This window comes from Tenrec ecaudatus, chromosome Y, assembly GCF_050624435.1.
Source record: "Tenrec ecaudatus isolate mTenEca1 chromosome Y, mTenEca1.hap1, whole genome shotgun sequence".
NCBI classification, from domain to species: Eukaryota; Metazoa; Chordata; class Mammalia; order Afrosoricida; family Tenrecidae; genus Tenrec; species Tenrec ecaudatus.
Window position 1 is genome coordinate 1,439,599 of NC_134549.1, and position 13,913 is coordinate 1,453,511.

Sequence of the window (13,913 nt, forward strand, 5' to 3'; positions counted from 1 at the left end):
AGCAGCTATTTAGTCCCATTCTTGAAGAACCATGTCAGTACAATCTTTTTTACATTAAGTAGGAAAAAAAATTGGATGCTGATTTGGAAACAAAAGTACTAAAATAAGAAATCGGGTTTACAAGCATAATGGATACCTAGTTTCCCACTAACATTGGTATATAATTGCCCAATTTTGTTAAGAGGATACATATCGAGGAGCTTTATTTTGATAGACCTGTGGTTCTCAACTTTGCTAATGCTGCGTGTGTTAGTCTGGGTACATTAGAAAAACAAACAAACACAGAAACTCATCTGTGTGAGAATTTTATGTAAGGAGTAAGTGCACATCAAGAAAACATCCCAACTCAGTGCTGCACAAGTCCAACATTAACTAATGTGTCTGACTTCAGTTCACAAAGTCCTCCTCAATCTCACAAAACACATGCAGTGATGCCAACTTAAAGAGAGAAAGCTGAATCAGTAAGCATGTAAGCATCTCAGGGGTCTCCACACGGCTGCTCCAGCACCCAGGGCTGCATCTGGGTAGGTCCATGTGACTTCTCAGGAATGTCTCACAGGAAGTGAGCATTGCCAGCTGAAGCAGGGAACTGGCAAATGCAGTTGCACCCTGGCCTGACCATCAGAAAGCAAGAAACCCGAGAACTAGAAAGACGCCAGGCTCATCAAGCCATTTATCTCTCCACTCTTCAATTAAACCCACATGTTTTTGGCCAGTTTGCCTCAATAAATTTTAACTATCTCACTGCGACCTTTTAATATCTCATGTTGTGGTGACCTCCCAACGATAACATTATTTCCATTGTTATGTCATAATTTTGCTACTGTTATGAATCAGGTGACTCCTGTGTCAGAGTCATTCAACTTCCCCCCCCCCCTCGGCCAGAGGTTGTGACCCATAGTTTGAGAACTGCTGTGCTAGAAAATTCTCCGGTTAAACCCTGGTGTCTTTCTAACAAAATTATGGACAACTTTGCCAAAACACTCTCATAATAATAAGTAGATGGTGCTATCCTTTGGCCCTCCACAAACTTAACAGCAAAATGTCTCAGACATTAAAAATTTTTTTAAAATGTCTTGATCTTTACTCTTTTTATTTAACCTTTTCTAAATTATGTGAAGGTTTACAGAACATAGCAATCTTACGTTAAATTATTTGTACCATTAGTTATCCTACTTTTTCTCTGTTTCCTGTTTCCATTCTTTCTTTTTCTTAATCTTCTTTCTCATTGGTGAACACTTTATTTTTTATATTTAATGGTTGGTCTTACATGAAGTGAGTTCAGATTCAGAGCTGATGAATAACTAAAGGCAGACGTTTTTACAGGTCTTTGCTGTACCATTGACCTGTAAGCTTTGTCTCTGACAGTTTTGAAATTCCACTTATTTCTCCAGGATTTTCTAATGTAAATTATTTCAAAGCAGTTGATAGTAGCCATGTACCATTTGTGTTTTCTGGTCTTAGTATTGTGGTTGATGAGATTTGTGTGATTCATTAGTTCTTTGGGCTAATAGCTTTCAGATGACTTGGTCTTTTTTTATCACTTTTCTTTCCTTTGGAAAGAGAAGGACAAAATATCTGTACCATAGATGGTTTTTTTTCACAAATTTTCATTATCCCAGTAACTACTCATCAAGGTAAATGTAGAACATTTTGTTTGTGAACTATATTATGCCAGTTGATCTTCGTGTCCCCAAAACACAAATATGACCTGTATTGTGGACCTGTCCATGGACTATGTCCATGTCATAGAAACCATGAGTTGACTTTCCATTGTCTTCAAGGTGAAGCCATGTTTCATCTATATAAGTCTTTCAAGATACACTTCAAAATGTTTATCCCAATTGTTTGAAATGGCCTTTGAGAACACCTGTCTGCAACTGATCTGGGCTCAAGGTTTGGCACTCACAAAGCAGAAAGTTTACTCAACTGTGTTTTTTGTAAGGATTGTGTAAGCTGAATCAATTGAGATGTGTGTATCTGGAATTGCTTGCAGTTTCAAATGTTAATCATTAGTTCTCTTCAGTTAGATCATGAACAAAATTAATCCTTAATCCTTTAAAAAATGTTTGCTGTGGTTATTGAATGTTTCAATACTCTTCATTTAAACCAGCAGTTCTCAACCTGTGGGTTGGGACCCCTTTTGGGGGCATCAAACGAAGTTTTCACGGGGTTGCATGACTCAAAATGGCAGTTATGAAGTAGCAACAAAAATAATTTTATGGTTGGGGTGTCACCACAACATGAGGAACTGTATTAAAGAGCGTTGACATTAGGAGGCTTGAGAACTATTGATTTAAACCATTGGTTTTAAAATACTGTGAATACCAGAAATGCTTACAAATGAAAATTTAAATAATAAATTCTCCAAATACTGTAAATTAAAGTGAAAAAGGAAGACCCTTTCTCCAGTTCAGTCTACTCTGTTTACGCCTTTTCTTTCCAGTAGTCTCTTAATTTCTTAAGTCATAGATATTTTAAGTATATTTTTACACCAACGTAATTATGTCATTGATAGGAATTAGTGATATTACAGGAATAATTATTTCTTAAATGGAGGCATGAATCTCTCCTGAAAATAAAGCTAGTAAATTATATAATTCAAATGTGACAATGGTTAGACACAATATTTTTGGAAGATGCCAATTAAAATAATTATAATAAAAAGGTATTTGAAAATAAATACATAATAAAAATTGATATGTATAAGAAACTTTTATATACTTGCATTTTTATGAGCAAAGCCTTAAATATTGCACTAATTAAAAAATACTGATCAAATTCTGATGATTTGATTTTTTTCCTTTTCAGTAAATTTCATTTTGAAATGTTTAGCTCATTTGTTATAATCATTTTTCTTTAAAACCCTGGTGGTGCAGTAATGAAGTGCTCAGCTTCTAAGAGTTTGACAATTTCAATCCAATTATGCAAAGTTAAGAATTTGAAAACACCAACCAATCCATGAGGAGATCTTTATACTCCTATAAAGTTAACAGTCTCTGAAACTTAAATCAGGGCCATTTTAACCTGTTCTATAGAATTACTGTGAGTCAGAATTGACACCATGGCATTTTTTTTTTTGAGTTTTGGTAATTCACAGTTTTTTTTGGCAATAGAATATCTCTAAGGCAGAATTTTAACCAAATTGAATATATGGCAAACTTTATTTAACTATGTTGATTTGATATTACATTATTTTTAAATAATTGGTTCATATTAGTTTTTTCGTAGGATAGCCTTCTTTTGACAATATATAAAATACATTAAAAATAAGATTTGAATTTCATTGTTCTGTTAAAGTATATCTTAAAACTTATTAATGCTATTATCTTTTTTGGAATTAGATTGTGATTCAAAGTAATGATGACATTGCTAGTAGAGCTATCGATCTCCTTAAAGAGATATATACAAATCTTGGCCCCCGATTAAAAGTCAATCAGGTGAGCAGTGAAGTGCATAAAAGCTTTTACTAGAATTCTAAGTAATTTTTGCATTCTCGGATCTTTAAAAATTTAAGTATTTTTAAAATTTCATCAAAGTTATTTGATGTGCCTAATTGTTTTTCCCTTGGAAAATATTGATAAAATCAATGTTCCTTTAATAATTATTTTTGTTACTTTGGAATGTTTTGAGCATAATTATTGTTGAATGTTAAGATGACCAAATGTGCTTGACACAGAAATTTGATTCAGAAAATAATGTTTAGTTTTAATCATTGGTTTATACTCATTTCTTTCACAATATTGATTTCTTTTAGCAAACATGTTCATTGTTGGTAAAATGTTTTATCATTCATTAAATGTTTTGGTGATTTATTGAGACTTTGTAATTGGAATTTTGACACCATTGATTGGAATGTATTACCGGTAATTTTGAAATTTCTAATTACTTGAACTTCCTCTATTTGGTCTGTAATTTGTAGATAGTCCTCCATGAAGACTTCATTCAATCTTGCTTTGATCGTTTGAAAGCCTCCTATGATACATTATATATTTTGGATGGTGACAAAGACAGTAATGATTATGCAAGACAGGAAGCTATTCGAATGGTTAGAGTACTAACTGTCTTAAGGGAATACATAAATGAATGTGACAGTAATTATCATGAGGAAAGAATGATTCTACCTATGTCAAGGTTTGTAAAAAAATTGATAGACCATTGCTAATTCTCAATTATTTGATATTTACCTCACTGATTAGGAAAAGGATTCTTGGTGTTGCTACATTATGGTTTCTACTGTGGTTCAAAGTGAGCACTATTTTACTTTTAAATATATTTGTTCACTGAAAAAATATGTAAAATTATTTCAGCTTTATTGACTGGCTATTTCAAGCCAAAATTCTATAGTGCCACCAGCTATTTTTTCACAATTTAGTATAAAATGAAAATATCTTAGTAAACTTTAATATGTTTTACTTATATCATTTGTAGAATTGAAATTAAGCACATAATGATTTTTCTGGGATGATAATATCATATAGCATTTATCCATGGGCCAAATAATAGTTTTACAAATGATAATTTTGCTGTGCTTTCCTTTAGAAAGGCATACTCCACATTACCTTAGTGAGGTCCTTTGCTTCTGCAAGATATTGGTTTTACTAAAGTAATCTTTTATTTTCCTAAAAGCTTCAAATATGAATCTCCAGAGACAGTGGAGAACTGCCAGATTCTGTGCAGTGTTCAGTAGAATTAGCAGTTAAGTCATTTTCTAGTTATTTCCATTAGGAAATTTTGGCAAATCACAGTTTTCCCTTAAAATACCACAGACCAGTGTTATATTTTTCAGTAACGCATGCTGTTGTAGTAATTATCTTGGTGTAAAACTAATACCAAAATACAAAAAGGGTGACTGGACAGATCTTTAAAGAACGTAAATATAGTCAGTCTCACTCACAATGCATCTGCACTAAAATTCCATATTTTATTATTTTTGCTGGAGTGAAATTTCTGAAGTTTGTATGTCCTCTCTGTTGTCACTGCTGTATTGAGTAATAAATGCTGTTTTGGTGTATTTATAAAAACTAATTTTATAGTACAGTTAACCATTTGGTGATGAGTATAAGTGGATTTGAGATGTAATTAGATGAAAAAAACAATTATCAAAAGTAAGCTTTTTGAGTCACTTAAACTTAAGGGATGTATATATAAGTGAAGTTGAATTGTTATACCTGAAATAGTTATAATTTTTATAAAATTTTATTTTCCACCCATTCTTTAGTCATTTCTGTGTCAAATACTATCACATTTCCTTATTGCTTTTATCATGATGTAATGTGAGACTCTTTACTATCTTCTTATAATGTTTTATCATACAGCTGACAAATAGGAGTCCTGAAGTCCTTAATCAATGTGACAGCTAATGATTAATTCAAATGTTATTTACTGTTTTTTGATGCTTAATTTGGAAATTTTGCTAAGCTAAAATATGTATAGAAGAAATTAAAAGTATTGCACATCATATGGCTTGGGATACTGATTGAACAGTTCAAAAAAAGGCACACATAATAAAAAGAAAAAATAATGGTGACAGCCAAAATAAGACATGGCTGTTGAAGGTCTACAGTTTAAGTTGCATAAACTTACTTCTTAGAATCTAAACTTAACTTGAAGGTTCCCAAACTACGTCTTTTCAGAAAAAAATTACTTAGTGCCCCCTGACAATTAAAAACTGACCATAATGATCAAATGTAAAATATATCCTTTTACAGCTCACTGAATCATTTATTTCAATACCTTCAAAGGGGCACTCTCATCTATTTCCTGAAACATTTGGCCTAGCCCAAGACAACTAAGAATCCAATCTGTTATTTTCAGGCTGTTAAGTGCTCTTTGTTGGATCCAACTCATATTGACTCTACAAACAAAACAAAACATTGCCTAGTCCTGCGCTGTCTCCCAATTTTTCTATCTCTGGGCCCATGGTTATAACTATTTGGTCTATCTTGTTGAGGAACTTTCGCTTTACTACTGCCTCTCTCCTTGACCACATGTCCCAAGTATGTGAAATGAACTCTCATCATCCTTGTTTCTAAAGAGCATTCTTTCTGTATTTCTTCCAAGACAGATTTGTTTGTTCTTTTAGCAGACCACAGTACTTTCAATATCCTCCTGCAACACAATAATTCAAATCCATAGAGTCTTCAGTTTTTCTTATTTAATATCCAACTTTCACATATATATGAGTTAATTAAAAATATCGTGGCTTGGATAAATGGTTACATTAATCCTCAAAGTAGAGGTTTTGTGCAACAGATTTACTCAATGCAACATGTTCTTGTGATCTCTTGACTGCTGTTTGGAGCATTGATTGTAAATCCAAGTAAGATGAAACTCTTGACAATTGCAGTCTTCTCTGATTACCGTGATGTAACTTATTGATCCAGTTATAAAAATTTTGGTCTTAATAATATTGTTGTAATCCATAATGAAGACTTCAATGGTTACTTTTCATTAGCAAGTGCTTCGTGTCGTCTTCACTTTTCAGCAAGCAATGTTGTGTTATCTGTATACCAAAAGAAAGTTGTTTTTAAGCCTTTCTCAAGTCCTGGTACATTCTTTGTACCCTCCTTCCTAATGATTTGCTCAGCATACAGATTGAACAAATATGGTGAGAGAATAAACACAGACACACTCCTTTCTTGAGTTTAAACTATGTAGTATGCCCTTGTTCTGTTTACCCAGCTGTCCTTGATCTGTGTATAAGTTCATCTAAGCATAATTTGGTGTTCTGAGATTCCCATTCTAATTAAGGTTAACTATAGTTTTTAATGGTTTACATTATCAGATGTTTTTTCTTCATCAAGAAAACACAAGTAAATACCTTTTAGGCTTACAGACTACATAAATTAATACAAATGCAAACATGAGTCTGCTTCTGGACAGTCAGCAAAGTATATGATTTTTATTTTGTATTTTTTAAGTAAAGTATATTGTAATTTTTTACATTTAAAAAATTCTTCCATAAGATTATGTATCTTAGCATTTCTTTTTTAAAATAGAGATTTAAAACAAATTAAAATGGAAGAAATATGAATCATGTCTATACTCCTCAACTAGATCATATATTCTGCCACCATAGAGATAAGATAAAAAACATTGCTTGTCATTTATAAGATTTTTTAAAAACATTTTATTAGAGGCTCATACAACTCTTAACACAATCCATACATACATCAATTGTGTAAAGCATATTTGTATATGTTATGTGTTTAAGATCAATATTTATCATTTAAAAGGGACTTGATGTTCATTTTCTAAAGCCCTAAAGGCTTTATTACTTGCTTTGCAATTTGTTAAGTGTGATGGTTTTTCATTTGTTTGTTTTTATTGCAGAGCATTTCGTGGTAAACACCTCTCTTTTAAAGTTCAATTTCCAAACCAAGGAAGACATATCGATGACTTGGATATATCGTCCCACACAAATGATACATTTGGCTCTGTACGACGATGTATTCTCAATCATGTGAAAGTCAATGTAGTCTATACAAAAGTTGAGCTTTTTGTGGATGGTGAGCTAATAGCTTCTAAAGAGGACAGAAAACTTATTGGACTACTAAACTTAAAAGATAAATCAGTAAGTGTATCTCTTTAATTATCAGATATTCTCAAAGTTGTATAAACTTGAGGCTATTTTTAATAATTCAGTAAATGTTAACTGAGCATCTTTTCATGTGAAGTGTTCTGTGTTGTCTTTAGATTATAATCACAAAATGAGCAAGACATCATCTTTAGCAGTTGCCATATAGTACATCAATCAACTATATGATTATCTTGGATAGTATTCTTAAATGATATCCTGAAATTAAAGCATGAAATATTAATTTTTCATAACTGACTGGTTTCAGCTTGACATGAGTATAGCCTTTAGTCTTTGAAACTAACATTTATTGTCACTTTTCAGCTAATTACTGCAAAACTTACACAAATAAGTTCTAATATACCATCAAGCTCTGATAGTTCTTCTGATTCCTCATCTGGATCTCTTGGAAACCTTTGTAACCAGTATAGTGATGGTCCCAATCCAGAAGCAGAGCGTTGTTTGCCAGGGGTGGTAAGTAACTACCATCTATAAAACAAATATTAAAAAGTTCTAAAGCAGTTTTTTTCTTAAGGAGTTTGCCATTTCATAGAGTAAATTCTCATAAAATTATGTTTGTATTTTAGAAAGATTTTTCTTTATGCTATAAGCATTTTATATGAAGGGAAAAGGGGGAATTTTATATAAGTATAATAATCCAAGTTGTTTACATATCAGATAGATGTGAGTCTTTAAAACATTGGTTAATGAATTTAAAAAGCAATAGTTTTATTTGGGTTGGCTTGACATCTTTTTGTAAAATTTTCTGAGTGGTTAGTCATTCAGAAATTTACATTTATCAAAAGATAGAAAGGGCGCCAGAATGAAATTACTCATAAATATATTAAAATACACTAAAAATATAATATTATACAATATATAATCCACAATAACTATAGTGGATTTTTAAATATTAAGAGATGGAGCAGAAAACTTGATATGCCTTTTAAAATTGTTAGATGAGATTAACAAGTAGCCAACTCTTTTAGATTGAATTTAATTAATAAAAGCCTTTAACATACGTTGAGTGTCTTCTGTGTTCTAGATAATGTCACTTCATCCCAGATACATCACTTTCCTTTGGCAAGTTGCAGATTTAGGCAGCAATCTGAATATTCCACCTCTGAGAGATAGTGCAAGAATACTCATGAAACTTATGCCACCTGGTAAGACAATTGATAGACCCGCATCCTTAGTCCCTAGCACCTTCACATAGAAGAATGCTTACAAAAAACATGATGAACTAAAAAGGGAGGTTTCTTGGGTACATATACTTGTTTACCTTATTGTTTTCAATTCTCTGTATATTTTAGATGGAGTTTTTGTGTCATATGGTAATTCTGTTTTTAGTTTTTTGGAGAACCATACAGATGTACTGTAACAGTTCCTACCATCAATGTATAAATATCCAGTTTTCTATGTTGTTACCAACATTTACTATTTCTTTTTCTTTTTCAAATTAGCCAGTGTAAGTATTATGAATATTATGGTGGCTTTTATTTTAAACTCTGGTGAGTAAGGTATCAAACAAGTTTTAATGTTTTGGCCATTTAAATATCATTCTTGGTTAAGTGTTTATTCAGCGTGGTATTTGTGTTTTAAGATTAAACAGTTTTTATTGTTGAAGTTTTAAACATTATTTACTGGATATTTATCAGACATATAACACATACCATTAAATCAGGTCCAACTTGTACAGATCCTACATAAGGCTTTTGCCTTTGTTTTGTTTTTTTAAGATTATTTTATTGGAGTCTCTTACAGCAATCCATACATCAGTTGTATCAAGTATATTTGTACATATGTTGCCATCATTATTTTCTAAATATTTACTTTCTATTTGAACCCTTGCTATCAGCCCCTCTCTTTCCCCCCTTCTCCCTCCCCTCACTACTCATGACCCCATGACCCTTTGATAAATTATAATTTTTTTTCATATCTTACACTGACCGCTGTCTCCCTTCCTCTATGGTTTATGTTGTTTGGCACCCTTGTAGGGGGAAGGAGGGTTGTTTATGTATGGATCATTGTGATCAGTCCCCCTTTCCCTCCCCCACTCCAGACTCCATCCCCCTACTCTCCCGGTATTTCTACTCCCATTTCTGGTCCTGAGGGTTCATCTGACCTGGATCCCATGTATCATGAGCTCTTTTCTATCCCTGTGTATACACTCGGTCTAGTCTGCTATGAAAGGTTGGACTGGGATCATGATAGTTGGGAGGGAAGAAGTCGTGTGTTTCATCCGTGTTGTATTGTGCTGTGGTTGACTCATCGCTTCCTTATGACCCTTATGTGAGAGAATTTTCCATTGTCTACAGATGGATTTGGGGTCTGTGCTCCAACCCTCTCATTCTCAAAAATATGGGTTTTTTGGCATGTTTGTTTTGGTTCTTCTGATGCCTGTTTCCTGATTCCATCGACACTTAATGATTGTACAGTCTGGTGTGCTTCTTCTGTGTGGACTTGTTGCTTCTTTGCTAGTTTAGCTGCAAACCTTTAAGACCCCAGATGCTATATATTTTAATAGCTGGGCACCATCAGCTTTTTTCACCACATCTGTTGTGGGAACAAGTAGGGAATTAATATCAATAATGATGATGTAGAGATCCTGCAGGTGTTGAAGCAACGCAACCTAGTTGAGAGTACTTAATAAGAGGCAGAAAAAGGGCAAACATGATGGTGGGACAGGTGGAAAGTAAAAGGAAACAGCTGTGGATAAAGGTATAAACAAGTGTATACATATATAAATATATTAACTCAAAAATATTTGCATATATTTATATGACAGTACATTGAGGTAGTGGAACAGACTTTTGGGCCTCTGCACAAGTCCTCCCTCAATGCAAGAACACTTTGTTCTAACAACCTGGCGTTCTTTGATGCTCATTCTCCTTACAACTACTAAAGACAAAATCAGTGTACTTACATAGGGTTTTGAAGTACTAAGACATGACGAAAAAACAACCTCATTTTTTCCCCCAAGAAGCAACTGGTAGTCTTTAACCACTCAGCAGATGACAACAACCTTGCATGCTGAAAGTGAGAACATAACGGACTTTTTAATGAAGATAAAGGACTGAAACTTTCAGAATGGATTAAAATTCCATGTAAAGAAAACCCTCACAATGAGATATCTTCATGTTTAAATGGAGAAAAGATTGATCAGGTCAAACACCATGCTCGGGGTAAATCTGCTGCACAAGACCTCTTTAAAGTATTGTTAACACGGGATCTTATTTTGAGATATAGGTGTGCCTAATCCAGCTTGATATTTTCATCTGCCTTATATGTGTTTGTGAAATTTGTACATAGAATAAGGGAGACCAAAAAAGAATCCATGATATGAATTATGGTACTGTTGAAAAAGATTGAAAGTATCACGGACTACCAATAAGATAAAAAAAATGTATCTTGGAAAAGGAACAGCCAGAATACTTCTTAGAGGCAAGGATGGCGAGACTTAGTTTCATGAACTTTGTTTCATGTACATGTCAGGAGGTACCAGTTTCTGGAGAAGGACAATCCTACTTGGTTAAGTTGTGGGGAGGTGGAAAAGATGAAGGCCTTTGACAAAATAGATTGAACTAGTGACTGCAACAATGGGTTCAGATATGGGAACAATTGTATAAGAAAGCCTGACAGTGTCTGTTAATGTTGTATATAGGGTCTATTATGAGTAAGAACTGACTTAATAGCATATACAGTAACAACATTAGATATAGTGTATATCCTTGCGTATAAGCTGAGTTTTTCAGCACATTTTTAATGCAGTTTTTGTGGTAAAATTAGGTGCCTCGGCTGATATTCGAGTCGCCTTATACTAGAGTATATGTGGTATATGGTCTCCAATGATGTTCTCCTAATATGTAGCTTATCATTTAACTATTTAAATATTTTATGAGTGTTCTATTTAATTATTTGGCCTTGTAGTTCCTGATTTTTTATTATTAAAACAATCCCTGCGAGTATTCCTTATAGTTTCATCTTTTAAAATATTTTTAGTTTTTGTTTTAATCTTGAAGTTATTTCAGCTTGAATTTGTTACTATGTGTAATGTGAAGTAAAACTCTTATAATTTTCCTATGTGTAGAAATGAGTTTAGACACCATATGTGAAGGGGAATCTTCTTTACCTATTACTCTTATCAAAAATCAAGTGGACAGAGATATTGAACATATTTCTTGATTCTGTGATTCTTTTCTTTGCCTCATAATTCCATTATTTACTATTTACAGTTTCACTTACTATAGTTGTATAATATGTTTTGAGATTAAAATTTTCTTCCGCTTAAAAATTGCTTAATATTTAACCTCTTGTCATATATGAGATTGGAGTTTTTTTTTAATGAAGGCTGTTGGAGTTTTGATTGGTCTTCAATGTCTCTTAACTCCTCTCTTTGACAAAGGGTAAAGAAGAGAATGGGCCCTTTGCCAAGACTGATTCTGAAGCCCTTTGTTTACTAGTCCTTACACTAGCTATCTCTCCACAAATTTTCTTCCAAAATCTGTAGTAACTACATAAAATTCATAGACCTACTTATGATGGCAGAGTCCCTTACCAAAGGATACAATTAACAAGAAATGCTCATCTTACTACTCTTTAATCAAAACAACCTATTAGTCAAATCTGGATGTCTCTTTAGCGGATGTTTCTTTTGTTTATGCCCTGTCTGGTCAACGTTATATAGCTTTTTAAATGGTGCCTATGAAGGTCCAAAGGCACGTTACTCCACACTGATCTTAACCTGAAGAGACTAATTCTTTTTTTAAAAAATCATTTTATTTGAGGCTCTTATAGCTCTTATAACATCCAACATCCATTGACTTTTTTCTTGTGTGGCTCAGCAAACCTAACTCAACATGCAAGATTGTTGTCAGCAGCTTATCACATCTTGCACTTGGTTCTCAGGATCTTGTTTTGTCTATAACTTTGCTTAAACTTCTACCTAAGCTATTTTTTTCGGTCTCACTGATGTATTGTTCTTCTCTGTCAATTTTTTCTGTAGATGATTTGTTTCATAAAGTATCCAGTAAGAGTCAAGTGTCTAATGTATAATAATATAGTCATTGGTCTTAAAAGAATTCTCTGGCACATTTCTTCAACCAAGGATGTCTTTTCTCACTATTAATATTGCTAATCTCATTTACCTCCCAGTGACCAGTAGTTTCAAATGAGCTAGATATTTACTCAGTTTTTGACTGTAAAAAAAAACAACTGGAAAATTTTCCAATATACCCAACTTTGGTATTCATGGTGGTTGTACAAATATTAAGTCACTTTAATTAACTTTCTTCATAGGCTTATGGTTATTAACTTGTTAAGAATTGAGCTTTATGATACAATTGGACACCTAGCCAGTGCCTGGAGGAGGACATTGTGTTTATTAAAGTAAAATGTCAGTGAATAAAAGCACCCTTAATGAAATAGATTGAGATACTAGCTGAACTTGTTGGATCAAATAAAGTGATGATTTTGAGATAGTACAGCCCTGTGCATTGTTTAATTCTGTTGTACAGAGGGTTGTTTGATAGATAATCCACTCTACAAATATTAACCATTTTGTGTTTCATTTTATTGAGATCATGAAGTATTTGACTCTAGCATATTTCTGTCAGTTTGTCATAGTATAGTGGCGTGTGTTCTGTTGCGATGTTGGAAGCTATGTCACAGGTAATTCAAATGCCAGAATGGTCATCCAACGTGAACAGGTGTTAATGGACTTTACAGACTAAGAGGAATCAAAACTGTCCACTTTGAAGAACATATTACTTAAAACCTTATGCATAACTTCAAAAGTTTGTCCCATTCTGAAGGCCTTTTTGGAAAGGAGTGGATAGTAAGTACCTCGAATCTATAATCCCAAAACCAGTGATCCTGTATGAGAAGAGTAAAATTGCCATATAATCTTTATGGGTGCAGACTAGTGGTTATCCAGTTACCCACAAACGACCATAGATTAGACATGTCTTAAAAGAATGAGCGCTCTATTAAAAGTAAGCAAAATATTAAAATCAACTTTTCCCCAAAGAAGATATAAAAATCTGTCTGCTTAAAAAAATAACAAAATTACCAAACAACTCAAAGTATCTAGATGAGCAAATCATGACTCCATGAGACACAACTATTAAAAAAACTAATTTTATTGGGTGCTCGTACCATTCTTATCACAATCAATACATATATCGTGTCAAGCACATTTGTAAATTTATTGCCATCGTCATTCTCACATTTGCTTTCTACTTGAGCCCTTGATATCAGCTCATTTCCCTCTCACCCCCCTCATGAACCCTTGATAATTTATAAATTATTATTATTTTGTCATATCTTACACTGT

At 33.1% G+C, this 13,913-nt stretch overlaps 1 protein-coding gene across 2 annotated transcripts in view; it reads left to right on the plus strand.

Annotated features, from left to right (window-relative positions):
* LOC142435576 (ubiquitin carboxyl-terminal hydrolase 9X-like) overlaps positions 1-13,913 on the plus strand; it is a 188,143-nt gene that overhangs the window by 101,377 nt on the left and 72,853 nt on the right. For both annotated transcript variants that reach the window (XM_075539809.1, XM_075539810.1), the window contains exons 17-21: positions 3,345-3,440; positions 3,923-4,134; positions 7,336-7,576; positions 7,904-8,053; positions 8,625-8,745. In XM_075539809.1, the coding sequence (XP_075395924.1) occupies positions 3,345-3,440; positions 3,923-4,134; positions 7,336-7,576; positions 7,904-8,053; positions 8,625-8,745 (820 nt within the window). The remainder of the gene's footprint in view (positions 1-3,344; positions 3,441-3,922; positions 4,135-7,335; positions 7,577-7,903; positions 8,054-8,624; positions 8,746-13,913) is intronic.